This window comes from Hyla sarda, chromosome 1, assembly GCF_029499605.1.
Source record: "Hyla sarda isolate aHylSar1 chromosome 1, aHylSar1.hap1, whole genome shotgun sequence".
NCBI lineage: Eukaryota > Metazoa > Chordata > Amphibia > Anura > Hylidae > Hyla > Hyla sarda.
Window position 1 is genome coordinate 126,846,634 of NC_079189.1, and position 26,955 is coordinate 126,873,588.

Genomic DNA, 26,955 nt, shown 5'->3' on the forward strand with positions numbered 1-26,955 from the left:
TCGCCTGTAGAATGGGAGTAAATATATTTTACTGCGGGGACCAACACACAAGAACAACATAGGAATCTGTTTTTTTTACACGGGATAGGTCACCAATGAATAGGTCGCTGTTGAAAGAATATTCTATTGCACATAACCCCTTCTCTTCAATAATATTGGAATATAACTCACTAACATCTAGTGTTGGAAAACAAATTCATCATCCAAGGGTAATTCATATAATTCTTGTCAGGATTCGGCAGGCTGGAGGTGGATCCTCTGTGTCGGAGAGGGATTGGCGTGGACCGTGTCGGTGGACCGGTTCTAAGTTGCAACTGGTTTTCACCAGAGCCCGCCGCAAAGCGGGATGGTCTTGCAGCGGCGGTAGCAACCAGGTCGTATCTACCGGCAACGGCTCAACCTCTCTGACTGCTGAGATAGGCGCGGTACAAGGGATTAGACAAGAGCAAGGTCGGACATAGCAGAAGGTCAGGGCAGGCAGCAAGGATCGTAGTCAGGGGCAACGGCAAGAGGTCTGGAACACTGGCTTGGGATACACAAGGAACGCTTTCACTGGCACAATGGCAAAAAGATCCGGCAAGGAAGTGAAGGGGAAGTGAGGTAATATAGGGAAGTGCACAGGTGAACACACTAATTAAAACCATGCGCCAATCAGTGGCGCACCGGCCCTTTAAGTCATAAATAGCCGGCGCACGCGCCCTAGGGAGCGGGGCCGCGCGCGCCGGGACAGCACAGACGGGGAACGAGTCTGGTAAGCGGGTCGGGATGCGCACCGCGAGCGGGCGCGTCCCGCATCGCGAATCGCATCCCGGCTGGGGACATTATCGCAGCGCACCCGGTCAGCGGGTCTGACCGGGGCGCTGCGAACAGGAGAACGCTGTGAGCGCTCCGGGGAGGAGCGGGGACCCGGAGCGCTCGGCGTAACAGTACCCCCCCCCCCCTTGGGTCTCCCCCTCTTTTTTGAACCTGAAAATTTGTAGATAAGGTCCTTGTCAAGGATGTTATCCTCGGGTTCCCATGACCTCTCCTCCGGACCGCAATTCTCCCAATCTACAAGATATTTTTTTTTTACCTCTGACCTTCTTGGATGCAAGAATTTCTTTAACCGAGAAGATGTCTGAGGACCCAGAGACTAGAGTAGGAGCAACAACCTTAGGTGAGAAGCGGTTAAGGATAAGTGGTTTAAGAAGAGAGACATGAAAAGCATTGGGAATACGGAGAGAAGGGGGAAGAAGGAGTTTGTAGGAGACAGGGTTGATTTGGCATTTGATTTTAAAAGGTCCAAGATAACGTGGTCCCGTTTATAACTGGGGACACGGAAGCGGATATACTTGGCGGAGAGCCACACTTTGTCTCCAGGAGAAAAGACAGGAGGAGTTCTTCTTTTTTTGTCGGCATGTTTCTTCATCCGGGATGAGGCCTGTATGAGAGATTTTTGAGTCTCTTTCCAGATGGTGGAGAAGTCCCGGGTCACCTCATCAACAGCGGGCAAACCAGAAGGTGTGGGAGTGGGGAGGGGGGGAAGAGGGTGACGGCCGTACACCACAAAGAATGGGGATTTAGCGGAGGACTCAGAGACTTTGAAATTGTACGAGAATTCGGCCCATGGTAGGAGATCGGCCCAATCATCCTGACGGGAGGAAACAAAATGTTGCAAATAGTCACCAAGAACCCGATTAACACTCTCCACTTGCCCATTGGATTGGGGATGATAGGAAGACGAGAATTTGATTTTAAGCTGATTACAGAGGGCCCTCCAGAATTTCGACACAAATTGAACGCCTCTATCCGAGATGATATGCGTAGGAAGCCCGTGAAGGCGAAAAATGTGCACAAAAAATTGTTTCGCCAACTGTGGCACAGAAGGATGACCTGGAAGAGGAATAAAATGTGCCATCTTGGAGAAACGATCAACGACCGCCCAAATAACTGTGTTGCCATGGGATAAAGGCAGGTCTGTAATAAAGTCCATAGCAATCTGAGACCATGGTAGCTCAGGAACAGGCAGAGGATGAAGGAGACCGGCAGACTTCTGGCGAGGAGTCTTGTCCCGGGCACAGACTGTACAGGCCCGAACAAAATCAGCAACATCTGCTTCCAGGGTAGGCCACCAATAAAAACGAGAGATGAGCTGGATGGATTTTTTGACGCCAGCATGGCCGGCGAGGTGTGAGGAGTGTCCCCACCTGAGAATTCTGAGGCGCTGGCGTGGAGGGACGAAGGTCTTTCCAGGAGGAGTTTGTCTGATGGAAGCTGGGGAAGCAGAGATCAGACAGTCAGGAGGAATAATGCGTTGCAGGGAGGCTTCCATTTCAGAGGCATCCGAGGAACGAGAGAGGGCGTCAGCCCTAATGTTCTTGTCAGCGGGGCAAAAATGAATCTCAAAGTTAAAACGGGCAAAAAACAACGACCACCTAGCCTGGCGAGGGTTCAGGCGTTGGGCAGACTGAAGAGATTCTTGTGATCAGTGTATATAATAACTGGGTATTTGGACCCCTCCAGCAGGTGCCTCCAGGTGGCCAGTAGTTCTCGATCACCAATGGAGTAATTTTTCTCCGCCGGAGAGAAGGTCCTAGAAAAGAAACCACAAGTAACACCATGTCCGGAAGAGTTTTTCTGTAGGAGTACAGCTCCGGCTCCCACCGAAGAGGCGTCTACCTCCAGTGAGAAGGGTTTAGATGGATCAGGTCTGGAGAGTACGGGAGCAGAAGAAAAGGCAGTTTTGAGACGGTTGAACGCCTCATCCGCTTGAGGAGGCCAGGACTTAGGGTTGGCGTTTTTCTTGGTTAGGGCCACAATTGGGGCCACAATGGTGGAAAAATGTGGAATGAATTGTCTGTAGTAATTGGCAAACCCCAAGAAACGTTGGATAGCTCAGAGTCCAGAGGGGCGGGCCAATCCAACACGGCTGATAGTTTGTCCGGGTCCATTCGGAGTCCCTGGCCAGAGACTAAATATCCTAGGAAGGGAAGAGATTGGCATTCAAAGAGACATTTCTCCATCTTGGCATATAACTGATTGTCCCGGAGTCTCTGAAGAACCATGCGGACATGACGGCGGTGTTCTTCTAGGTTACAAGAGAAAATCAAAATATCGTCCTGGTAGACCACAACACAGGTATATAATAAATCACGAAAAATTTAATTTACAAAGTCCTGGAAGATGGCAGGGGCGTTGCAAAGCCCAAAGGGCATAACCAGATATTCAAAGTGTCCATCTCTGGTGTTAAATGCGATCTTCCACTCCTCCCCTTCCCTGATACGGATGAGATTATATGCACCTCTTAAATCCAATTTGGTAAAGATGTTGGCGCCACGTAGGCGGTCAAAGAGTTCCGAGATAAGAGGCAGGGGGTAGCGTTTTTTTATAGTGATTTTATTAAGACCGCGGTAATCAATGCATGGTCGTAAGGAACCGTCTTTTTTGGAGACAAAGAAGATCCCTGCTCCGGCAGGGGAGGAAGACTTGCGTATAAATCCCCGTTTTAAATTTTCTTGGATGTACTCCGTCATGGCTTGTGTTTCCGGAGCAGACAGAGGATAGATTCTGCCCCAGGGTGGAGTAGTACCAGGGAGGAGATCAATAGGACAGCCATAAGGCCTGTGAGGAGGCAAAGTCTCTGCTTGTTTTTTGCAAAAAACATCAGCATAGTCCAGATAGGCCTTGGGGAGACCTGGTATCGGAGGAGCCATAGGGTTTTGACTGGCAGGACTGGGAGCAGACATAAGGCATTTTTTGTAGCAAGAAGTACCCCAGTTCTTGATTTCCCCGGTGGTCCAGTCAAGGGTAGGGGAATGGCGTTGAAGCCAAGGTAGTCCAAGAAGAATTTCAGAGGTGCAGTTAGAAAGTACAAGAAATTCAATCTTTTCGTGATGGGGTCCAATGCACATTAAGAGGGGTTCTGTGCGGTAACGCACAGTACTGTCCAATCTTTCACCATTAACTGAGGCGATGTAGAGAGGTCTGGCGAGACTGGTCACTGGGATGTTGAACCTGTTAACGAAAGAGGCCAAAATAAAATTTCCTGCAGATCCGGAATCCAAGAAGGCCACAGCTGAGAAGGAGAAGTTAGATGAAGAAATCCGCACAGGCACAGTAAGACGTGGAGAAGCAGAGTTCACACCTAGAGCTGTCTCACCTTTGTGCAGAATCGGAGTGCGTCTTTCCCTACGTGGAGGTCGGATAGGACAATCCTTCAAAAAGTGTTCGGTACTGGCACTGTACAGGCATAGGTTCTCATTGCCGCGGCATGTCCTCTCTTGAGGTGTCAGGCGAGACCGGTCTACTTGCATAGCCTCCACGGCAGAAGGCACAGGAACAGATTGCCTCGGACCAGAGAAGAGAGGAGCCGGGGAGAGAAACCACCTCGTGCGAACAAAGTCCATATCCTGGCGGAGCTCCTGGCGTCTTTCGGAAAAACGCATGTCAATGCGGGTGGCCAAATGAATAAGTTCATCTTTGATGTTACTGGATAGGCCTTTTTTGAAAGTCGTGCAGAGGGCCTCGTTATTCCAGGATAATTCGGAGGCGAGAGTAAGGAATTGGATGGCGTACTCGCCTACTGAAGAATTACCCTGGACCAGGTTCAGCAGGGCAGTCTCGGCAGAAGAGGCTCAGGATGGTTCCTCGAAGACACTTCGAATCTCCGCGAAGAAAGAGTGTACAGTGACAGGATCGTTGCGGTCACAGAGCGGTGTGGCCCATGACAGGGCCTTCCCAGACAGAAGACTGACCACGAAAGCCACCTTTGACCTTTCAGTTGGAAATTGGTCCGACATCATCTCCAAATGCAGGGAACATTGCGAGAGAAAACCACGGCAAAGTTTAGAGTCCCCATCAAACTCTTCCGGCAATGATAAACGGAGGCTGGATGCGGCCACTCCTGCGGAGGAGGTGCAGGAGCTGGCGGAGGAGATAGTTGCTGAAGCTGTGGTAGAAGCTGCTGTAGCATCACAGTCAGTTGAGACAGCTGGTGACCTTGTTGCGCTATCTGTTGCGACTGCTGTGCGACCACCGTGGTAAGGTCAGCGACAACTGGCAGCGGGACCTCAGCGGGATCCATGGCCGGATCTACTGTCAGGATTCGGCAGGCTGGAGGGGGATCCTCTGTGTCATAGAGGGATTGGCGTGGACCGTGTCGGTGGACTGGTTCTAAGTTGCTACTGGTTTTCACCAGAGCCCGCCGCAAAGCGGAATGGTCTTGCAGCGGCGGTAGCAACCAGGTCGTATCCACCGGCAACGGCTCAACCTCTCTGACTGCTGAGATAGGCGCGGTACAAGGGAGTAGACAAGAGCAAGGTCGGACGTAGCAGAAGGTCAGGGCAGGCAGCAAGGATCGTAGTCAGGGGCAACGGCAAGAGGTCTGGAACACTGGCTTGGGATACACAAGGAACGCTTTCACTGGCACAATGGCAACAAGATCCAGCAAGGAAGTGAGGGGGAAGTGAGGTAATATAGGGAAGTGCACAGGTGAACACACTAATTAAAACCATGGTGCACCGGCCCTTTAAATCGCAAAGAGCCGGCGCGCGCGCGCCCTAGGGAGCGAGGCCGCGCGCGCCGGGACAGCACAGAAGGGGAACGAGTCTGGTAAGCGGGTCGGGATGCGCACCGCGAGCGGGCGCGTCCCGCATCTCGAATCGCATCCCGGCTGGGGACATTATCGCAGCGCACCCGGTCAGCGGGTCTGACCGGGGCGCTTGAACAGGAGAACGCTGTGAGCGCTCTGGGGAGGAGCGGGGACCCGGAGCGCTCGGCGTAACAATTCTTGGATCAAATGTGCGGAATCTCTCAAATATACAGGAAGGGATCCTCTATTGAAGCAAAAAAATTTGTTGATTTTTTAAATAACAATGACTGGGGTTTGCATTTTACGATGAACTTTTCTAGAGACAAAATAGTTTTTTGGGACATCGAGGTTTTCAAAAAAGAAAATAATACAATTGGTACACACTTTAAAAGTGTTGATGTGAAGAGTTTCTTAAACTTCGAGAGTTTCCACTATCCTAAGTGGCTTCAAAAATATTCCTTATGGGCAATATCGCAGAATAAGAAAAAACTTCAGTTCTCTACAAGACTATCGTGCCCAATCAAAATTACTATATACCCATTTTCGGGAGAAAAATTACCCCAAAAATTATTAAGAAATGCATATGTAAAAGCGGGCTCTTTGGAGCAGACTGATCTTATAAAATATAACAAAAATAAAAATGTAAACACGCTAACTATTAAAAATTTTTAATAAACACTGGCCAATAGTACATACGGATCCAATTTTACATAAAAACTCTCCCAAAAAAACCTGGACTTACATTTAGACAGGCAAAATCTCTCCGTAATGTCCTGGCACCAAGTCATACATCTCCTAAAAAAATATGATGAAAAATGAGCTTACCACCCCGATAGCTGATGGTACCTTCCTGTGTAAAAAAAAAAAAAAAAACTGATGCCTGTGTTGTTCTTGGGTGTGTTGGCCCCCACAGTAAAATATATTTACTCCCATTCTAACAGGTGAAAAATGTATCCTAAAAGGCCATTTTGAATGTTCCCCTACATATGTAGTCTACATGATCACCTGTATCCGTGGGTTACAATATGTGGGTTGAACGATTCACTCTGTACGAGCCCGCATGAATAAACACAGATTTAACATAAATAAAAAGTTTCAACTACATAGTCTATCACGCCATATATTGCTATAGAACACAAAGGGAAGTGTAATTCATTAAAATTTTGCATCTTGAATGCCAGGATCGATACCGACGACTTATCAACCGGGAGTCCTTCTGGATTTTCAAGTTAAATTCACTTTGGCCTCTTGGTTTAAATGAGATTATTGAGAAAACCGCATAAGAAATGTTTTTAGTATACCTGTTTACATTCTCTGCTTTTTTCTATTTTATATACATATATATATATATATATATATATATATATATATATATCTTGTACTAGTTTTACTTATTGTATGAATTGTATAGTGATGTAATTTCCTGTTACGTATCCTAGTATTTACATGAGCTGTTGGTCTGATTGCACACGTCTGATGAAGAGGGCAGCCTGCCCTTGAAATGCGTTACATGTAATTTTATATTCACAAATAAATCTTAAATGTTAATGAAATACCCCGTTTTAAGGACAGCGCTTCAATTCCTCATCTATGCATGCAACCGTGTGCTCCTTTCTCTATTGTTGTGCTCACGGTCCATGTGAGTAGAGGGATGTAGCTGCAGTCCTTTAGGGAACTACTACCACCAGCATTTCTATTCAGGATCTGCATCTCCATTAAAGGGGTACTCCGCCCCTAGGCATCTTATCCCCTTTCCAAAGGATAGGGGATAAGATGTCTGATAGCGGGGGTCCTGCCGCTGGGGAACCCCGCAATATAGCATGGAGCACCCACCTGTAACTGCTTCCGGAAGCGCTGGAGGCTCTCAGGCTAATGCCTCCCGACCACAGGGATGGAAGATCGTGATATCACAACTCCGCCCCCTTGTGATGTCACGCCCCACCCCCTCAATGCAAGTCTATGGGAGGGGGCGTGATGGCTGCCACACCCCCCTCCCATAGACTTGCATTGAGGGGGCAGAGCGTGACATCACAAGGGGGCAGAGTCGCGACATCACGATCTTCCGTCCCCGTGGTCGGGAGGCATTAGCCTGAGAGCCTCTAGCGCTTCCGGAAGCAGTTACAGGTGGGTGCTGCATGCTATATTGCGGGGGTCCCCAGCGGTGGGACCCCCACTATCAGACATCTTATCCCCTATCCTTTGGATAGGGGATAAGATGTCTAGGGGCGGAGTACCCCTTTACGCCTGCTGAGCGTTGTGCCTCATTGATTGCACAACAGCATCTGGCGAGTAACCTTCATTACCAGGGCTCTCACCGAGAACCTCTAAGCCCTTCACATTGGAACGCTCTTTTATCTCTTTCATTGAAGGGATAGTGATGAGCATTGCCTAGTTTCCTTAAGACTTGACACTTAGAATTTAGGTCAAAACCTTAAATCTTGTTTATTTATTTTTTTATACCAAAGAATCTCATCTTTTTTCTGGCCACTGGCCACATTGGTGAAATGCTGTGGAAGTAATCAGACGCCTTCTCCCAGACACCACCCACATTGCTCCACCCTAATATGCCAAATATGCACCTCACTCCAATATCACAGTTTCAGCACATTCCTCTATGGAATATAATTTCTAGCAAAAAACCTAAATTGACTTATTGTATTAAACCCTTTTTTTTTTTTTTTTTTTTTTAAAGAATACATCAATAGTTAATAGCAGCAAAAAATTTCACTATTTCATAGTATATTCACACTTGGCAGTTTTGTGGAGCTTTTTGCAGCTTTTGTTGTACGAAAGTTCATACAGCTGATGTGGTTAAATATATCCTCATAACAACTCTATGATAATGCACAATATGGATTATTAGTAGTTGTAACGTGCTTCTCTTTTTTATAGGTGGAGAAATGCATTTCTCTTTTCCCTAAACATCAGAAAGACGCACGGGCTATCACTTGTGTTGTTGCTTGTTCCATGGCACTGAGAATACAGGCTCAATCCAAACCTTTACAGGTACAATCCTTTTCCCACAGGTACAATCTTTTTTTCACAGAAAATGATTGCAGTAACACATGTTTTGCTATACACATGTTTATTCCCTTTGTGTGTATTGGAACTAAACCAATAATGGAGGGGGGAAAAAAAGCAAATATGACATAATGTCACACCAAACTCCAAAAATGGACTGGACAAAATTATATCACACCTGAAAGCAGATAAAAAGGAGAGAAGTTCACTTAGTATTTGCATTGTGTGTCTGTGTGTGCCACACTAAGCATGGACAACAGAAAGAAGAGAAGAGAACTGTCTGAGGACTTGAGAACCAAAATTGTAGAAAAATATCAACAATCTCAAGGTTACAAGTCCATCCCCAGAGATCTAGATTTGCCTTTATCCACAGTGCACAACATTATCAAGAAGTTTGAAACCCATGGCACTGTAGCTAATTTTCCTTGGCATAGACGGAAGAGAAAAATTTATGAAAGGTGTCAACGCAGGATAGCCCGGATGGTGGATAAGCAGCCCCAAGCAAGTTCCAAAGATATTCAAGCTGTCCTGTGGGCTCAAAGAGCATCAGTGCCAGCACAAACTATCCGTCAATATTTAAATGACAGGAGACCCGCTATGGCAGGAGACCCTGGAGTACCCCACTGTTGACACAGAGACAAAAAAAAGCAAGACTACATTTTGCCAAAATGAACTTGAGTAAGCCAAAATCCTTCTGGGAAAACGTCTTGTGGACAGATGAGACCATGATAGAGCTTTTTGGTAAAGCACATCATTCTACTGTTTACCGAAAACGAAATGAGGCCTACAAAGAAAAGAACACAGTACCTACAGTGAAATATGGTGGAGGTTCAATAATGTTTTGGGGTTGTTTTGCTGCCTCTGGCACTGGGTGCCTTGAATGTGTGCAAGGCATCATGAAATCTGAGTATTACGAATAGATTTTGGTTCGTACTGTACAGCCCAGTGTCAGAAAGCTGGTTTTGCCTCCGAGATATTGGGTCTTCCAGCAGGATAATGACCCCTAACATACGTCAAAAAGCACCCAGAAATGGATGGCAGCAAAGTGCTGGAGAGTTCTGAAGTGGCCAGCAATGAGTCCAGATCCAAATCTCATTGAACACCTGATCTTAAAATTGCTGTTGGGAAATGGCGCCCTTCTGTGGTGAGCCACGGTGAATGGTGGGACACCGGGGTGTAGCAATGTAGGTGGATGGGGCAGATGGTATTAACCCCAGGGACAAGGTGTTGTTAACCCCTAATGTTCGTGACGTCAGAGTGGTTTTTGGGTATCAGGAACCACCCAAACAATATCTCCGCTACCCCAATGGCTAGGCAGTGAAATGAGAGTCCACGACCAGGTTATGGTTTAACGGAGGCTTTACTGAGGTCAGATAGTTGTTATAGTCCCTACAGCTCTGCCAGAATCACAGAGAGGTGGTCAGGAACACAGAAGGACGTTGCAGCTTGCTGGGACCAAATATACTTGTAATGGACTTTAGATCATTGACTTTAGGCTTGACTGGACTGTAGGTAGCGACAGCAGACATAGACTTGACTTACTGGAAGTGACGGTAGATTTGAGGCCTTCCAGGTAGCTGGACATTAGCACTGAGACATCACTGAGACTGAGCCAAAAGCCCATAGGTCAAGCTGCTGGTCATGTGTTAAGCTGGTGACTCTCTGGGTAACATAAACATAACATGTGACATCTCAAAGATCCTTTAGACAATTACATTAGTCCTCCAAAGGTCCTTCATACTGTCTATATATTAGCATACTGACTACATATTACAAAAAATAACATTGTACTAACAGCAGGGGAGACACTGCAGGAGAGCCTCCAGGTCACTGAGGGACTCAACCTGACATGGTCTAAGTATAGTACAGGACTATGTTCTGTACTGGGACATTACAATTCCAATAAGAGAGACCTGGAACAGTTGTGGGTGTGCAACCAAATATTAAGTTGAGGGTGCCAATAATTTTGTCCAGCCAATTTTGGGAGTTTGGTGTGACATTATGTCCAATTTGCCTTTTTTCCTCCCTTTTTTGATTTATTTCCAATACACACAAAGGGAATATACATGTGTATAGCAAAACATGTGTTACTGCAATCCTTTTCTGTGATAAAGACTTCATTTTCTTGAAAAATGTCAGGGGTACCAACATTTACGGCCATGACTGTATATATTTAGGTAGTAGTCAACCATCTAGTTATGCACTCATCATATCCTGAAACAGTATTTTCTACAGATAGATGTCTCTGGTCATGTGCTTTCCGTTTTTTTTTTTGTTTTTTTTTGCAAACAAACACGGCAGTCCAATAATGAAGTATAAAGTGGACTACATATAATGGCCCTGATTCACTGATCAAAAGTGTCTGATTTTTGTCTCATAGTAGCCGATCACTGCTCAGCTTTCTTTTGACCAAATGGGCTGCCATTGGTTGCTATCTGTCTGAGACAAAAAAACAAAAAAAAAAACAAGCACATTTTATCTCAACCTGTTTAACCCCTTAAAGGGGTTCTCCGTTGGAAAACTATTTTTTTTTTTTAAATCAACTGGTGCCAGAAATTCAAAACGATTTGTAAATTACTTCTATTTAAAAATCTTAATCCTTCCAGTACTTATCAGCTGCTGTATGCTGCAGAGGAAGGTGTATGATTATTTTCTGTCTTACCACAGTGCTCACTGCTGACACCTCTGTCCATGTTAGGAACTGTCTAGAGCAGGAGAGATTCTGGACATGATTTGAAAAGACACATGCCTGTCTATATAAAGTCTCACAGCTGACAAGTAGCAAATCAGAGCAAAAACCAAGTCATAAGGTGGAAAGTATAAAATGAAGTAGAAGTGAAGAGCACTTCATGGTGTAGTATTATCAATAAAGGTAAATGCCTAATGTGATTTACTGCTTACCGAAGATGGTTGTGCTACCTATGCACAACTCTGGAAAAGGTGTGTATGGAACAAGCGTCCTTGTGCAACTTTCCTGTCCTCCAACTGGAGGAAACTGATTTTTCTCCAAGGAATGACAGACTCTGTTGGTGCTGAATAGTCTTCCACACAAAGGTCAGAATAATGATAGATTTATCATCCAGAATGCAACACGTTTTGTAGCTAACGGCCACTTCATCAGGCATATCAGATACAAAGGATTAAAGCATATAGAGCTAAAAGTTAACCCATTAAGATCTGCAGCGTTTTTGTACCTATGCTTTAGTGAACTGCTGTGTTTATGGATTTATAAATAAATGTCAAGTTTTATCTATTTATTTTTTTTTTTTACATTATGAACCAGGTAGTTACAAAAAACAAGAAACAATATAAAATTAAAAGTACCATTGTATACGTATAAAGTGCACAAGAACAACTACACATCATAAGTGTAATGCTGCAGCCTAAAAAATATATTTAAAAAAATATTAAAAATATATAAAATATTCAGTCTTAAAAGAGCTGTTGTCGAAAGCTGTGGACACCACGTTTAGAAGATTAATGAATCTGCGTAATCTTTTAGCCCTCAGTAAATTAAGAGCACTTAAAATTTCCTGAATCTATCCAATAATAAACCCAATAAGGTTAGATGTATGTGTTGCTGGACATGTATGTGTTGTGTGAGGACATGGGGCAAGGAAGTCTGTGAAGGCGGGTAGGTGGGATCACCATTACTGATAATACAGATCTTTACAGTGGCAAATCTATTCACCTCAAGCCCGCATTTGTTCTGGCTAGAGAGAAAGTAGAGACTGTGTGGTCACTAATCAGCGTTACTGACAATACAGATCAGCACAGAGGAAATCCATTGACCTCAAGCCCACATCACTGCAGGCAGGCCGGGAGAGTTTAGCAGTCGTTTCATAGTCTGCCAATTGAGATCATCATAGGAAGCACTCCCCATTCAAAGACTGCACACAATCATAGTGCAGGCAGGGACAGTTCAGAGAGAGAGAGAGAGAGAGAGAGAGTGAACTTTTTTTTTTATGTTGCAACCGTTCTGGGATGTATTTCTGTAAAAAAAAAGTAAAAAATATACGCACTCCTCATGTCATGCTGAATAACAGTATTTTTTTCACTACTCCAGTACATTACAGTATGCGTGTTACGGCAAGGCAAAGTGTTCTACACCCCTATTAAGGCTCTCTGTATCCCGAAAATAGTAGTTTTTAATAGTGATTCACCACAAATTTATTCGGATGTAACAGTATTTTTCCGGAAAATTCGGCGAATCGGCCAAATCCAATTTTTGATCCCATCTCTAGTTGCAGCGTTTAGTGTTTATTGGCTGGGTCAGAAAAAGGGTCAGGGTTTAGGAAAGCTAAATGGTACAAAGTGCAGACATATTTTTGATGATAATCTGAATCAGAGTGCTCTGGACCTCAGAATGGTCCGAGGTTTACCTTCCTACAAGACATACCTACCTACCCTAAACACATAGTCAAGACAATACAGGAGTGGCTTAGGGACAACTCTCTGAATGTCCTATATGTAAATCATATTTTTTCTTTGTTAAAGGATAACAAAAAGGGGCTGAAACTGGAAGAAGCAAGTGAGTTATGCAAAATGCTATGCCAGTGTATAGCATTCATGATCACTTTGCCACTTTCACAGCGAGCAAGGATAAGAAAACTAAAGAAGGCAGAATGGAACAAAAATGCTTCCTCATTTATGGATTTGGTGAGAATTTATTATTTACACATTAAAGATTATAGTCTACTCAGTGGGGCAGAAAGAAGACACTGGGGCCCTGTGATTTGGAACCCCATTCCCGGTCAACTTTATTTCTATGATTTCTTTTAAATGCTGCAGCATATAAAACTGTACTGAGCCAAACTGTCAGTGTCTCATGCCAAAATTGATTACCATTTCCCTTTAAAACAAATGTGTAAGGATACATTCACGTGTACAAGATCAGCTGCAGCTGATTTTGCTGTTGATTGAAGTTAATCGATAGCAAAATCTTCAGTAAATATGCAGCAAAAATATGCAGCAGATCCTGTACGTGTGAACGTACCCTAAGAATTAATTTTGTGCCAATCGGTTTCCATTTTCTGATTTGTAAGTGTTTACATAGTTTTTTACATTATTATGGAGAAAGCCATCTTACCCTTCTTTAAAGGGAATCTTATATCTTGTTCCCCCACACTTAACCCCATCCAAAATTAGAGTTGAGCGGCATAGGCCATATTAGAATTTGCGATATTTCGCGAATATATGGACGAATATCCGTCATTTATTTGCAAAATTCGCATATTCGTAATATTTGTGAAAATTAGCATATGCTAAAATTAGCATATAAAAAAATAGCATAAGCGAAAATTAGCATATGCGAAAATTTGCATATGCAAATTTTCAAATATGCGGAAATTTGCACGCCAGTCTCACACAGTAGTATTAGAGCCTTCTTTAGACCACACAAGCTGGAAGCAGAGAGGGATGATCACTGTGATGTGTACTGTGAAAAACAAAACAAAAAAAATGAATATTCGTAATTACGAATATATAGTGCTATATTCGCGAATATTCGTGAATCCGTGAATATGCGATATTCGCAAATAAAATTCGCATTGCAAATATTCACGAGCAACACTATCCAAAATTTAGTGTGGGTGAACTAGCTGTCAGATTCCCTTTAAAGGAGTAGTCCGGCGCGCACTTTTTTCATTTGATCCCTTCCGGGCTGCAAAATAAAAGAAAACACACTTTCTCTTACCTGCCAACGAGCCTCTGGAGCTCCGGTACACTCCGGTACAGGTGTTCGGTCCCCGCGCTGTTTTCTTCCTACTTCATGTTAGCCCGGCACGTCACACGGAGCTTCAGCCTATCATCGGCCGCAGTGATGTCCCGCCTCGGCCAGTGATAGGCTGAAGCTCCGTGTGATGTGCCAGGCTAACAGGAAGTAAGAAGAATACTCCCGGGGACCGAACACCTGTACCGGAGTATACCGGAGCTCCGGGGGCTCGTTGGCAGGTAAGAGAAAGTGTGTTTTCTTTTATTTTGCAGCCCGGACGGGATAAAATGAAAAAAGTGCGCGCCGGACTACTCTTTTAACAGCTATTAAAGATATGCTTTACAGCAAACCCCATGGATATAGACACAATAATGTGGTCTATACACGTAAATGGCAGTTTTTTCTAGGTATGCTCTGTGATCTCTGCAGAGGTCATTCCAGTGGGGAAGGGGGGCTGTCTGAGCTATTAATGTCAGCTATTGTTTGTACCTTTTACTGTAATCCTGTCTGTGAAAATAAGGGTATGTTCACACTACGGCGTGTGAACAGAATCTCTGCTCACAGAATTCAGTGAGCGGAGATTCAGCCTAGCAGCCGGCGGAGGCACTGCACCGTCACCATTGACCGATATGCAGTCCTCGCGGACTTCCGCGCAAAGAATGAACATGTTCTTTCTTTGCGCTTAAATTCCGCAGTGTAAACGGGTTCCGTGGGGATTCTGCAGTGTAAACATACCCTAAGGAGGAGGCTGCCATAAGTGATCTTTACAGAACAGGTAGTCTTAACCTTGGCTAAATATTAGTAATTTGAATTCAAACTGCTAGACTTCACTCAATAACAATCTCTCTTTCTAGTACACTACTTGTGTGGAATTTGCTTTGACTCAGATGAATGTTGATATAAAAAATAACAAGATTGACTGGACTTATATCACGGACATATCTGATGATTTATTGCTTAAAAACATTGTGTTTTGCTGTGAAAAAGAAGTCTTCTCTGGTATGTATGTGCCATAATGCAAAATATCCATCAATTTGTACATACTTGTATGCCATGGCATTCCTGTGAGGCCGTTGATATTTGTGCACAAGAATTATACTGCTAAAAAAATCCAAGTTGGAAGCCATAAGAGGCAGCATATGTGGTGACAGAATGTTCTACACATATTACAGAGCTGTTAGTTTCCCTCTTGTCACTACTAGGGGTGACTGACTGTCCTATGTGATGACTCCCCAGATCATCACAACAGTGCTGGGGCAGTGTGTCGCTCCACAGCAAAGGAAGGATTTAAAGGGGTTATAAACCATAAGGTGATTTTCATACGTACCTGCCAGACAGTAATGGACATGCTTAGGAAGGATCCTAGCTTGTCTTGGGGCTAAATGGTTATGTTGTGATATTACACAGTGGCTATCTTTTTGTGAACTGGTATTTCCTGTTTAACTTTCCTTCTTTGACTGTAAAGCCCAAAATTCCATTTTCCTCCCTCCCACACATCAGCCACCCCACCCATTGAAACATAAATGAGCTGTATCCATTCAAAAGACCTGTGTTTTCCAATCAGGGTGCCTCCAGCTGTTGCAAAAATACAATTAGTTGCAGATTGATCTCTCTCCTACAAAGCGATCACTCCATCCATTGAAGCAGACAGACTCCCTATCATCAGTTGACTAGTGATGTCAGGTCTTGGCCGCATTCCATTCTGGGAAAAACCTGAGACAACAGTCATTTTGTATGCTGCTAAAAATAAACATTGGGGACGATAATCACATAAGAATTGGGAGACCACCGTGACACACAGGTACAGACACTATATTATAAGCTACACTAACTTTACAGCCCCTGTAGTATAGTCAAATAAAAAAAAATCCTGCAATACCCCTTTAATCTGTTGGGGACGGAGGGCGTACCTCCGCCCACTCCCTTTCTATAACGCCTCATAGCGTCATAGCGGGTCGGGCCCGGCCTCTAACAACGGCTGGGCCCCGTTGCTAATAGTGCGCAGCACCGTGATCGCGGCCCTCAAAGTTGAACGCTGCGTCTAAAGTGAAAGTAAAACATTGCCGGTTAGCTCAGGGGGCTGTTCGTAATCGCCGTGATGAAATCGCGGCATCCTGCACAGCTTGCAGGACAGCAGGAGGGTCCCTACCTTCCTCCTCGCTGTCCGATCGCTGAATACTGCTCAGTGCCTGAGATCCAGGCATGAGCAGTCAAGCGGCAGAATCATTGATCAATGCTTTCCTATGAGAAACCATTGATCAATGTAAAAGATCAGTGTGAGCAGTGTTATAGCCCCCTATGGGAGCTATAACATTGCAAAAAAAAAGTGAAAAAAAGTGAATAAAGATCATTTAACTCCTTCCATTTTCCCATAAAAAAAAAAAACTGTGTAAATAAAAATAAACATATGTGGTATAGCCGCATGCGGAACTGTCCAAATTATAAAAATATATCATTAATTAAACCGCACGGTCAATGGCGTACGCACAAAAGAATTACAAAGTCCAAAATAGCGTATTTTTGGTCACTTTTTAAATCATGAAAAAATTTATAAAGTGATCAATAAGTTCGATCAATACATAAATGGTATCGCTAAAAACTTCAGATCATGGCACAACAAATGAGCCCTCATACCGCCCCGTACGCGGAAAAATAAAGTTATAGGGGTCAGAAGATGACAATTTTAAACGTATTCATTTTCCTGCATGTAGTTATGATTTATTCCGAATTACGACAAAATCAAGCCTATTTAATTAGGGTATCATTTTAATTGTATGGACCTACAGAATAAAGATAAGATGTCATTTTTACTGGAAAATGTACTGCGTAGAAACGGAAGCCCCCAAACTTTACAAAATGGCATTTTTCTTCAATTTTGTTGCACAATGATTTTTTTTTTCCGTTTCGCCGTAGATTTTTGGGTAAAATGACTGACGTCATTGCAACGTAGAATTGGTGGTGCAAAAAATAAGCCATTATATGGATTTTTAGGTGCAAAATTGAAAGGGTTAAGATTTTCAAAAAAGTAAGGAGGAAAAAACTAATGTGCAAAAATGGGAAAACCCTCCATCCCCAAGGTGTTAAGCGCTCACCATTAGGCCTCTATAGTCAAGATATCAAAAAAGATAATACAATTCCAGTTAATAGCAGTTCCAGGTTTCTGGTTATTGACACCAACGCAGACGAAAGGGATGGTGGCTGGCTGTCAATGAAAGCACCCTTTCCCTCTGCTAAGCTCCTAGAAATGGTCCAGGCAGAGACAGGGGTGTGTAATGAAGATGCAACCTATGTCTGAATGGTGGACAAGGAAACAATGGGAGATGATTATGCTTGCTGGCAGTTCATAAGATCCTCTTTACTGATGTCATGTCTGGGCCATCTGAAGCCTTTACTGCATTTATTGTTTATTGCATTGTTCCACTGTCTGGTGGATCACGAGATCCTATATCTTGACAACATACTCAAAATCCATACAAATGTCAACTTCTAGCTGCTTTAATTTCATTGTGAACAAAATGACTATTCAGACAATTACAACAACCATTACTGGGAGATTTTGGAATAGCAGCTGCAGCGGAATATGCCTTCATTATTAAAGAGCTCTCAATGTGTTATAAAATGTATCTTTCATTTAACATTATTTAAAATAGTAGAAAAAAAGATAAATGGTACATGGTTCTTTATGTCACTGCCTTATTTACGGTGTTTTCTTGTAGAATGCAAATTGGAATTAGGCGAAGAAATAGATAAATTGTGTAAATGCCTCTGGGAGACAGTATTGAATTTAGTCCCTCAAAGTGAACATTTGGGGTCCTATGAACTTCGAAAGACATCAATACCATTTCTTTCAAAAGACTCATCTGTAAAAGGTATGTGAATAATAATAACTAGCAATATTTAATGCAGGTATATCTGGCTATATCTCTGTACTGTACTATGTTAATTCACAGAGTAATTTAGATTTGTAGGTAATATCATGGTATGGATAAGTATGTGTCAGCCTTGGACATGCTCAGTATGGTAGTTAATATAAATCACTATACAATATGCCACATGTGCCACCATAACAGTGTTGTCAGTGTTCCCCCACAAAAGTGGAGTTTTTCCCAAACTAAACAGATGACAAGGGGCACACCTTGCTATACGGTTCCCTGGCAGGTGTTTGCAGTGTGATGTAACCCAAATAGATATATCCACTTTAAACTGGTACAGCTGTTCAATGATGTGAACATTGTTTAATGCTGCAGCTGTCAATTTGTACCCCTTTTTTCTTCTCACTGAAGATTGGGGAAACTGTAGGTTGGGGAAATTTTATATGGGTACCTTTGGCTATCCATTCATTTAGACACTTTGGAGGAGATTTATCAAAACCTGTGTAGAGTAAAAGTTGCCCAGTTGCCCATAGCAACCAATCAGATCACTTCTTTCATTCTTAGCAGGGCCTCTGAAAAATGAAAGAAGCAATCTGATTGGTTGCTATGTGCAACTGGTCAACTTTTCCTCTACACAGGTTTTGATAAATCTCCCCCTTTATTGTCATCCATCATATATAAATTTAATTTCATTTATATTTGTTATTGACTAGATGTTTCATTATACACTGCAAACATACACCAGCCCAGACCTGGGTTACGAAACTGCCTGTAGACCGCATTTAAAAAAAAAGTCACACAAAAGTCTGTGTCATGTAATAAATTTGGCGCATGTACACTCTAACTAAACCATCAAAACCTGTGTATAACATCAGTGCACCTACATTGACTGATAAATGTCCCCCCATGTGATCAACAACTTTTGACATGTCTGAGCAACATGTTAAAAGTTGCTTTTCATGACAGTTACACATTAAGTGTAGAGGCTATAGAGGGAAATACAAAGAAACATTTTAATAAAGACATATGGATTAAATATTTTTGCATCATAAAATCAAAAGCAAAAAAATAAAATAAAAATCAATCAAAGATGAACATAGCCTTTAATGAAAGGTGGGTTTACTACCATATTTACAAATAATATTTGTATCATTTTTTTCCAAGTGGAAACAAAAGAAGTTCTTTCTGTTGGGTTGATACCAATGCATTCTGATGTCATTGAAGATTATGCAGGAGATATGATAAAGGAACTACCAATATTAAGAAGGTATTCAGATTTGTGGGGTTGGGCTATTCACTTTCAAAACAGATTAAAAAAAATATTGATTTTGTTTTATCGTTTAGTGATGACCCGCGCTTTCCCTCCTTGATGAACACAGAAACATATGATGAACTTTCGCACTGGCATGTAAACCGCCCACTAAGTGATGAATTTGACAGAACTAAGTGTGACCGCGATGGTAACAAAAATCTACCTGAAAAACAAATAATAAAATATAATAATTTATCTCTGATTCTATTTTAATGTGGAATTCTTAACAAAAAAACTATAGAGCCTTTTTGGTTTTTAACATCCATTCAAAAGTAAAAACCCTAAAATTATTAGGAGTATGCTAAACATTCAACAGTGAAAAAAATACTTAAAACCTAATTCAATGGGGGATATTAAAAGTTGTCTATATCCCGCATCAATATAGACCAAACTAGAGAGTGTTTGGCTGGTCTATTGTGCGCCTAATTTATCAAATGGCACACAGCTCTTGATAAATTCTGTGCACAGACTTCGGGATCAATGCTTTAGTCTATATTTAAACCTGCTCCAACATGGACTGACATTTTGTTATACTTTCAGCCGATGCGACTTGTCGCTGAAAAGTCACTTTTGATAAATTCAGCACCAATGCATTTTTCAATGCATTTCAGTCTAAAATAGACTGGCATGCATCATGTTCTAAAAATCCTCTAGAGCAAAAGTCGCAGACAAGTCGCACATATTTAGACTGCGACTTTCTGTGCGACAAATTTAGACAAGAAAAAACAGTCTAAATCCTTTGATAAATCTCCCCCAATGAATCTACATTTCTTACAATTTTTAACCCCTTAAGGACACATGACGTTCCTGAACGTCATGTGTCCACTCCCGATCTATAATGCGGGGCCACGGCGTGTCCCGCGTCATAGCGGGTCGGGCCCGGCCTCTAACAATGGCCGGGACCCATGGCTAATAGCATGCGGCATTGATCGCTGTGCCGCGCGCTGTTAACCCTTTAGACGCGGCGTTCAAAGTTGAACGCCGCATCTAAAGTGAAACTGAAAGCATGCCGGTTAGCTCAGTGGGCTGTTCGGGATAGCCGCGGCGAAATCGCGGCATCCCGAACAGCTTACAGGACAGCGGGAGGGCCCCTACTTGCCTCCTCGCTGTCCGATCGCCGAATGACTGCTCAGTGCTTGAGATCCAGGCATGAGCAGTCAAGCGGCAGAATCATCGATCACTGGTTTCTTATGAGAAACCAGTGATCAATGATAAAGATCAGTGTGTGCAGTGTTATAGGTCAGTGTAAATAAAAAGAAAAATAAACATATATGGTATTGCCACGTGCGGAAATGTCCGAATTATAAAAATATATCGTTAATTAAACTGCACGGTCAATGGCGTGCGCGCAAAAAATTTCCAAAGTACAAAATTGTGCATTTTTGGTCACTTTTTATATCATGAAAAAATGAATAAAAAGCGATCAATAAGTCCTATCAATGCAAAAATAGTAACGTCAAAAATGTCAGATCACGACGCAAAAAATGAGCCCTCATACCGCCCCATACACGGAAAAATAAAAAAGTCATAGGGGTCAGAAATGACAATTTTAAACGTATAAATTTTCCTGCATGAAGTTATGATTTTTTCCAGAAGTAAGACAAAATCAAACCTATATAAGTAGGGTATCATTTTAACCATATGGACCTACAGAATAAATATCAGGTATCATTTTGTACGGGAAAATGTACTACGTAGAAACGGAAGCCCCCAAAAGTTACAAAATGGCGTTTTTTTTTTTCAATTTTGTCTCACAATGATTTTTTTTTCCCGTTTCACCGTAGTTTTTTGGGCACAATGACTGACGTCATTACAAAGAAGAATTGGTGGCGCAAAAAATAAGCCATAATATGGATTTTTAGGTGCAAAATTTAAAGAGTTATGATTTTTTAAAGGCAAGGAGCAAAAAACGAAAATGCAAAAAAGGAAAAACCCCCTGTCCTTAAGGGGTTAAGGCTGAGTTAACTGAATTTGATCGTCCAAAAGTCTAAAATATTTGTGCAACCCTATGCATAATCTGTACCCCACTCACCAAGTTGGCAGGGTTTGTAGCTTCACTTCATTCAATTTGTCAAGCAGCATACACTTCTTGATAAGTCACGCAAGACCCTATACTGGCAGGTGGTTACTTAAGACTGGCATATGAAACGCCAGTCTTAGTAAATTCCCCATTAGTATTTTGGTCAGTATTTGGTTCCCATTTTGAAACTTATTTTTGTCACTGATTCTAGCCAAAACCAGTAATGAAACCAATACTGAGGTGGAGATTTATCAAAACCTCTTCAGAGAAAAAGTTGCTGAGTTGCCCATAGCAACCAGTCAGATCACTTCTTTAATTTTTCAGAGGCCTTTTCAAAAATGAAAGAAGCGATTTGATTGGTTGCTATGGGCAACTCAGCAACTTTTCCTCTGGACAGGATTTGATAACTCTCACCCTGAGAATCTATCTATACTGGAAAGATTTGGCCCCTTTCCTGGTTTTGGCCAAAAAAATAAAAAAATTACCAAAATATTGACTAAAATGAGAACTGAATTGATGAAGAAAATACTACTTGTGAATCCAATCTTATTCATATGCAATATTTAAAGCCTTATTTTTAACCATTTGTACATTCATATGCAGCTGTTCAGTCATACTGTTGTTTTTATTATTCTTTTTTTTAAATAGTTTATCGCTAAAAATTGAGTCCTTTCTTTATAGTCCCCATCCACTTTGAACCCACTTCTAGCATTTTTTATGTGGATTTCTCTGGCTAAAAAATTGCATGGTTTGTGTCTGTGAAAACCTTAGGGGGCTTTACAGACATCTTTTTGAGGCATATCTTCATTCAGTTTATTTTTGTAAAATGGCTATTTCTTACAAGTCCCAAGGTTTCTTGTTTTTAAGTGTGAGTTCACTTTTCTCCATTCCACACATCAGTCACCCCACCCTTTGCAGCACACCTAAGCAAAGTGTGCTCTTCATGAAACTACAATTCCCTGTGGAAAATGATGTCCTTCCCACCCACCGATTACTCAACTCATTGAATCGCTCAACTCATTGAAGCAGACAGGCTCCCGTTTAACACCTGACTGATGTGATGTCTTATGCCACAATGCAACCTGGGTAAACCTTTGATGACTGTAATGTCTGTAATCCATGTTTTTCTGTGTTGGTGTGTATTCACACTTGCTTTTTATGCCTGACCAGTTTTTGCATGGTGTGTGCTTTGGTCATGATAGTGTTAATGTTTTCAGCCAGAAGGCTTCTGGTTGGGGTTATCTAGACCTCAGCTCTGCTGGAATTCCTTGTTGCTAATTGTATTATGTTTGCACTGTGTTTTGAGATTGCACCATAGTCTGTTCATTTTTATCCTGAGCCATGGCTTCTTATCCTGTATTTGTGTGTCTAGATTTTAGCTTTGTTATTTTTGTACTTTGCTTAAGGTTTTAGTGTTATACTTTGTACAGGGTGGGCCATTTATATGGATACACCTTAATAAAATGGGAATGGTTGGGGAAATTAACTTCCTGTTTGTGGCAGATTAGTATATGTGAGGTGGGAAATTTTTCAAGATGGGTGGTGACCAGGGAGGCCATTTTGAAGTCAGCCATTTTGAATCCAACTTTTGTTTTTTTCAATAGGAAGAGGGTCATGTGACACATCAAACTTATTGGGAATTTCACAAGAAAAACAATGATGTAGTTGGTTTTAACACAACTTTATTCTTTCATGAGTTATTTACAAGTTTCTAACCACTTATAAAATGTGTTCAATGTGCTGCCCATTGTGTTGGATTGTCAATGCAACCCTCTTCTCCCACTCTTCACACACTGATAGCAACACCACAGGAGAAATGCTAGCACAGGCTTCCAGTATCCGTAGTTTCAGGTGCTGCACATCTCGTATCTTCACAGCATAGACAATTGCCTTCAGATGAACCCAAAGATAAAAGTCTAAGGGGGTCAGATCGGGAGACCTTGGGGGCCATTCAACTGGCCCACGACGACCAATCCACTTTCCAGGAAACTGTTCATTTAGGAATGCTCGGACCTGACACCCATAATGTGGTCGTGCATCATCTTGCTGGAAAAACTCAGGGAACATGCCAGCTTCAGTGCATAAAGAAGGAAACACATCATCATGTAGCAATTTCGCATATCCAGTGGCCTTGAGGTTTCCATTGATGAAGAATGGCCCCACTACCTTTGTACCCCATATACCACACCATGCCATCAATGTTTTTGTTCCAACAGTGTTGGAGGGATCTATCCAATGTGGGTTAGTGTCAGACCAATAGCGGTGGTTTTGTTTGTTAACTTCACCATTCACATAAAAGTTTGCCTCATCACTGAACAAAATCTTCTGCATAAACTGGGGGTCCTGTTCAAATTTTTGTTTTGCCCATTCTGCAGCACCTGAAACTACGGATACTGGAAGCATGTGCTAGCATTTCTCCTGCGGTGTTGCTATCAGTGTGTGAAGAGTGAGAGAAGAGGGCTGCATTGACAATCCAACACAATGGGCAGCACATTGAACACATTTTATAAGTGGTCAGAAACTTGTAAATAACTCATGAAAGAATGAAGTTACATTAAAACCAAGCACATCATTGTGAAATTCCCAATAAGTTTGATGTGTCATAGTCATATGACCCTCTTCCTATTGAAAAAACAAAAGTTGGATTCAAAATGGCCAACTTCAAAATGGCCACCATGGTCACCACCCATCTAGAAAAGTTTCCCCCCTCACATGTACTTATGTGCCACAAACAGGAAGTTAATATCACCAACCATTCCCATTTTATTAAGGTGTATCCATATAAATGGCCCACCCTGTATTTTTTTAGTGTACCTTGTTTAGACCCTTGTTCAGATTGTATTTTGTTATCAGTCCTGTTTAGTTCTTGTAGTCATTCCTGTTTGGTTCTGTATTTAATATTCCTGTTTAGAATCTTGACCCGTTTTCCTCCATGTTATGGAATTTGGCTTTGAAGTTTTTCTTGGAGTCTGTTTAGACACATCCGGTTCTTAGTCCTGTGTTCAGTATTAACGATTCCTGTTGAAAATCTTGACCCGTTTTCTTCTATGTTATGGAGTCTGGCTTTTGAAGATTTTCTTGTATCTGTCTAGTGTGAATTGTGTTCTAGTAATTCTGCCCTGTATGGTGTCTGACCATCAGTTAACCCATTCATCCCTTGCATATCCTGGTCCTGTTTTGCTGTTTATATTTATCCTGTTATCATTGTTGTTCATATTATCATTTCTGCTGTTTATCTTGTCTCTGGTTCCTGAACTGATTGTCAGTATGCTATATCTTTCCTTCATATTCCAGTTTGTTGGTTATTGTGTTAAGCCCTCGTTTTCTTGACTTGTACCCCGACTTTGTACAGTTCCGTATATTATTTTGACTTGGACGCTCAACGTATTGCGGTTGTAAATCCATTGCATAGTGCAGATATGCAACAGGAAGGGGCAGTGGTTTTAACGAAAGTTAGGGCACACTTCTTCTCTACCCTACATGATCATGACACTCTATTCATGACAACAACACTCATTTTGTGTGCCCCCAAAAATAAACATCATGGCAAAGATCACATAAGAATTGCAAGACAAGCCATCCAACACAGGTACAGACACTATAGTATGAGCTGCACTAATTTTACATTTTACAGCTCTGCAGCACAGTCAATTAAAAAAAAAAAACATGGATTACCCCATTTCTGCATAAATCTGTGACTTGAAAAACATACCCAAATGGATTCAATTATTTCAGATAAGTTGTGATTCAATGATATTAACCCCTTAAGGACTCAGCGTATTTCAGTTTTTGCATTTTCATTTTTTCCTCCTTACCTTTTAATAATCATAACCCTTTAAATTTTCCACCTAAAAATCCATATTATGGCTTATATTTTGTGCCACCAATTCTACTTTGCAGTGACATTAGTCATTTTACCCAAAAATCAATGGGGAAATAGAAAAAAAAATTGATAAAATTGAAGAAAAGACGCCATTTTGTCAATTTTGGGGGCTTCCGTTTCCACGCAGTTCTTTTTTCAGTAAAAATGACAACTTATGATTATTCTGTAGATCCATACAGTTAAAATGATACCCTACTTTATATAGGTTTAATTTTGTCGTACTTCTGGAACTACATAACTACATGCAGGAAAATGTATACGTTTAAAAATGTCCTCTTCTGACCCTATAACTTTTAAAATTTTTCGCATATGGGGATTTACGAGGGCTCATTTTCTGCACCGTGATCTGAAGTATTTATCGGTACCCTTTTTGTTTTAATCAGACTTTTTGATTGCGTTTTATTCATTTTTTAATGGTATAAAAAGTGAGCAAAAATATTGGACTTTTAAATATTTTTACATGTACGCCATTGACCGTGCATTTTAGTTAACAATATATTTTTATAGTTTGGACATTTACGCATGCGGCGATACCACAAATGTTTATATTTATTTTTATTTACATAGCTTTTTTTATGGGAAAAGGTGGGTGGTTCTGACTTTTATTAGGGAAGGGGTTAAATCCCATTTATTAACACTTTTTTTAAACTTTTTTTTGCTATGTTATAGCCCCCATAGGGGGCTAAAACATTGCACGCACTAATTTCCTACACTGATCACTGCTATGCATTAACATGGCATTGATCAGTATTATCGCCGCTCGACTGCTCCTGCCTGGATCTCAGGTACGGAGCAGTCATTCGGCGATGGGACACACAGGAGGCAGGTAGGGATCCTCCTGGTGTCCTGCAAGCTGTTCGGGACAACACGATGTGTGTGTGTGTGTGTGTGTATATAGCCTATGCTATACCATTCAAAAGAATGCTACTAAATATAACTAATGATTTTTATATTCTGACAGACAGAGAAAAGGATAAATATACACTAAGAGCTTATCAGAAACAGCAGACCTTTCAATATCGCTATGGACAATCTTTAGGTTTAAAAACACCTAAGAAGATCGTATTGCAGAATGATCAACCAGAAGAGAAAAGTTTTGCTCATAAGGCTGTTGTTAAGAAAAAGGAGCCCCAGGTGAGTTCACAACTGAAAGTATGTTTTAAAAATGCTGGGGACTTGCATTGAGAGGGCGGGGCGTGACATCACACAGGGGCAGAGTCGTGACATCACGATACTCCGGCCCCGTGGTCATCACGCAGCACACTCGGAGCCTCCAGCGCTGCAGAGAGGTGGGTGCTGAATGACAGATTGCCAGCAGCGGGACCACCGCGATCAGACATCTTATCCCCTATCCTTTGGATAGAGGATAAAAAATGTATTAGGGCCGGAGTACCCCTTTAAAGCTGTTTGGTACTAATAAGAAAAAGTATGTATAGAAAAAAAAACAAATTTCATCACAAAACATTTATATTAACATTTATAACAATTTGATTTCTAGAAAATAAAAGCATGTATCATTTATTCATTCATCATACATATATTTCTAGAAGTTTATATTATTGACA

General features: G+C 41.9%; 1 protein-coding gene across 2 annotated transcripts in view; it reads left to right on the forward strand.

Moving 5' to 3' along the window:
• DDX60 (DExD/H-box helicase 60) overlaps positions 1 to 26,955 on the forward strand; it is a 222,710-nt gene that overhangs the window by 26,023 nt on the left and 169,732 nt on the right. For both annotated transcript variants that reach the window (XM_056561070.1, XM_056561079.1), the window contains 7 exons: positions 8,462 to 8,575; positions 13,088 to 13,249; positions 15,158 to 15,302; positions 18,020 to 18,172; positions 19,340 to 19,442; positions 19,520 to 19,635; positions 26,352 to 26,524. In XM_056561070.1, coding sequence (XP_056417045.1) covers positions 8,462 to 8,575; positions 13,088 to 13,249; positions 15,158 to 15,302; positions 18,020 to 18,172; positions 19,340 to 19,442; positions 19,520 to 19,635; positions 26,352 to 26,524 — 966 coding nt within the window. The remainder of the gene's footprint in view (positions 1 to 8,461; positions 8,576 to 13,087; positions 13,250 to 15,157; positions 15,303 to 18,019; positions 18,173 to 19,339; positions 19,443 to 19,519; positions 19,636 to 26,351; positions 26,525 to 26,955) is intronic.